The sequence below is a fragment of the Rhizopus delemar genome, genomic scaffold (genome assembly GCF_000149305.1).
Source record: "Rhizopus delemar RA 99-880 supercont3.79 genomic scaffold, whole genome shotgun sequence".
NCBI classification, from domain to species: domain Eukaryota; kingdom Fungi; phylum Mucoromycota; class Mucoromycetes; order Mucorales; family Rhizopodaceae; genus Rhizopus; species Rhizopus delemar.
Genome location: NW_027137905.1, coordinates 1,953 through 4,549, shown reverse-complemented (window position 1 = coordinate 4,549; position 2,597 = coordinate 1,953). Strand labels below are relative to the sequence as shown.

Sequence of the window (2,597 nt, the reverse complement as noted above, 5' to 3'; positions counted from 1 at the left end):
TGGTTCGATTCCCGGTGGACGCTCAGCAAACATAGTCTACTTTTTGCATTATTTTTGGGTCTAAGTAACTTATTTTTTTTTTGGAAATATCAAAAGTTTTCGGAAAACTTTTATCGGTTCTGTATGGTAAAACGAATTCTCGTTGCGGAGATGCTGCCTATCTATCGGCTGATTTCGGACAGATAACAAAACATGTAAAAAAAATATAAAAAGGCCTGTTATTTCTGTTTTTTTTTCTTTCCTTCATCTTTTTATCAGTTTTATCAATCTCCAATGTCTTCTAACGCTGCTAACAACATGCCAACTCTTGCATACATCGCTGAAAGAACTATGACGGCTGAATGTACATTGAAGTAAGTTTATTTTTTAAGTGGGAGGGAAAATAACTAAAGGCAACTGGTAAAAGTTACTTGAAGGAGAACGGTGCCTTTTTTTCATCGCGCAAGTGCAAGGAAGGCTCCGAAATGCGCTTGAACCAGTCCAGCAGGGATGGATTCTTTTGGCGATGCGGCTCAACCACCTGTGCGTGCGGTCGTAGCCGTATTTCTTACCTGGATGGATCCTTCTTTCAAGGTCGCAAGTCAATTATCCATCAAACACTGTTAGTAGTGTATCTCTTTCTGCTGCAAGTTCCAAACGGAACAATATCTACCATGACTGGACTTAGCCTGCCAACTGTCCGCAGCATTGTCAAAGATATCTATCAAGTAATGGAGGCAGATCTTCGAATTGAAGATGTTCAAGTTGGTACGTGATGCTTTGTTGATATCAGAGTATGTAATTAATTAGTCATACTTAGGTGGGGTTGGCAGTAATGGACAGTCAATTGTTGTTGAAATAGATGAGAGCAAATTTGGTAAAAGAAAGTACAATAAGGGAAAGAGGGTAGACGGTGTTTGGGTTGTTGGAGGTGTAGAGCGCACGCCCGAACGTAAGGTGTTCTTGCTGACGGTACCTAACCGCAACCAAAATACCTTGAAGCTCATAATCGATACTTTTGCTAAGGATGGTAACATTTGAAATATGTATATACTTGATGATCAGTGCACCTAACCCTTGTTTACAGGCTCACTTGTCATGGTAGACTGCTGGAAAGGCCATAAGGGGATTGACAGCGATCCAAGCCGAAATTTAGTTGTTCAAACGGTCAATCACTCCAAAGCATTTCGCGATCCAAAGACAGGTGCCTGCACTAACACAATAGAAGGTACATACTTGTGTAGATCATAGAATTCTTAAACAATGCTAACAACCTGCTATTAGGTACTTGGAATGGTATCAAACGAGGAGTGACCAGCCGTCATCGCACAGCATCGATGATGCCATGGAAATTAGTGGAATTCATCTGGCGAAGAAAACATGCTGGCAATCACTGGAAGGCAATGCTTGCTTGCTTTTCGCAAGTGTCGTTCACCAGAGCAGGCATTGCCGACCAAGGTCCATTGGTATCGTTGCTCACAACCGTCTTTGAAGATGCCACTGGTGATCAGGGCGATGAAGAGCCATTTATTTTTATCTCAGATGACGATTCCGATAGCGAATCTGATGAAAATGATACCTCAGCACCTAGTACGCCCGTAAAAAAACTCCGAAGTGCTTAAAATAAATATAGAAATTTTTCATTGATAACTATAAAAATCAGGGCCTATAGCGCCTGTTTTCTTTCCTAATTATTTCCCGCATATTACCATTTTTGGAAATTAATGTTACATTGTCTAAAAATAGATGACCCAGGCTTTCGAATGATGTATAGCATACGTCTGTACGCTCAATTTTAGCGCCGCTATAGGCTTCCAAAGAGATGGACGGTAAATCTTTCATTTAGCCTAATCAAACAATGAAGCATGGCGGCGGATCTGTTATGCTTTGGGGCTGTATTACATCTCGAGGACCAGGATATGCTTGTCGAGTATATGATGGCACAATGAATTCAAAATTATACACCCATATTTTGTCTACTACGTATCAAGAAAGCCTAGCATATTATGGTTTGAAACATTGTGATGTTTTGTTTCAACATGACAATGACCCAAAGCACAAGTCAAGGCATACCACTAACTGGTTATCTGATAATGGGATATCGGTATTAAAAGATTGGCCGCCACAAAGTCCCGATCTAAATCCTATTGAACATGTTTGGCGACAGTTAAAGTCAAAGCTGTCTCAATACGATACCACACCAAGAAGCATAGACGATCTCTGGAAAAGAATTGATAAAGAGTGGAACTCTTTTACTGAAAGTGATATGCAGCCATACTATGAAAGCATGCCAAAACGAATTGCTGCTGTTATCAAAAGACGAGGCAATTATACGAACTTTTAGGTTTTAATCACTTTTATGGTTTTTTTTAAAAATATCTATTCTTATAAATAAAGGCTTGGTTCTCCCTCATTTTTGGCAATGCAATGATTAAACTTTGCACAATTTGCAACATTTAGTACGCCTTCCATCTGATATAGTTTCATAGATATTGCAACTGTAATGAGCAAGTAATGGTAGCTTATAGCTGAAAAAAAGTTTTGTGCACCAGTTTTGTCCGCTACTGTATGAGGCACCACCAACTAGTATGCATGAGCTATGGGAGCGTATAGGTCAG

The 2,597-nt window shown here is 39.9% G+C and overlaps 2 protein-coding genes across 2 annotated transcripts; both read left to right on the top strand.

Moving 5' to 3' along the window:
• Positions 1 to 273: 273 nt before the first annotated feature.
• Positions 274 to 1,601, top strand: RO3G_17462 (uncharacterized protein; the record flags this gene model as incomplete). Its single annotated transcript, XM_067672045.1, has 5 exons — positions 274 to 353; positions 407 to 747; positions 800 to 1,009; positions 1,067 to 1,207; positions 1,264 to 1,601. 5 exons carry the CDS (start codon positions 274 to 276, stop codon positions 1,599 to 1,601), a joined length of 1,110 nt encoding a protein of 369 aa, XP_067528146.1.
• Positions 1,602 to 1,837: 236 nt separating this feature from the next.
• On the top strand, positions 1,838 to 2,323 carry RO3G_17461 (uncharacterized protein; the record flags this gene model as incomplete). Its single annotated transcript, XM_067672044.1, has 1 exon — positions 1,838 to 2,323. One exon carries the CDS (start codon positions 1,838 to 1,840, stop codon positions 2,321 to 2,323), a length of 486 nt encoding a protein of 161 aa, XP_067528145.1.
• Positions 2,324 to 2,597: the final 274 nt, after the last annotated feature.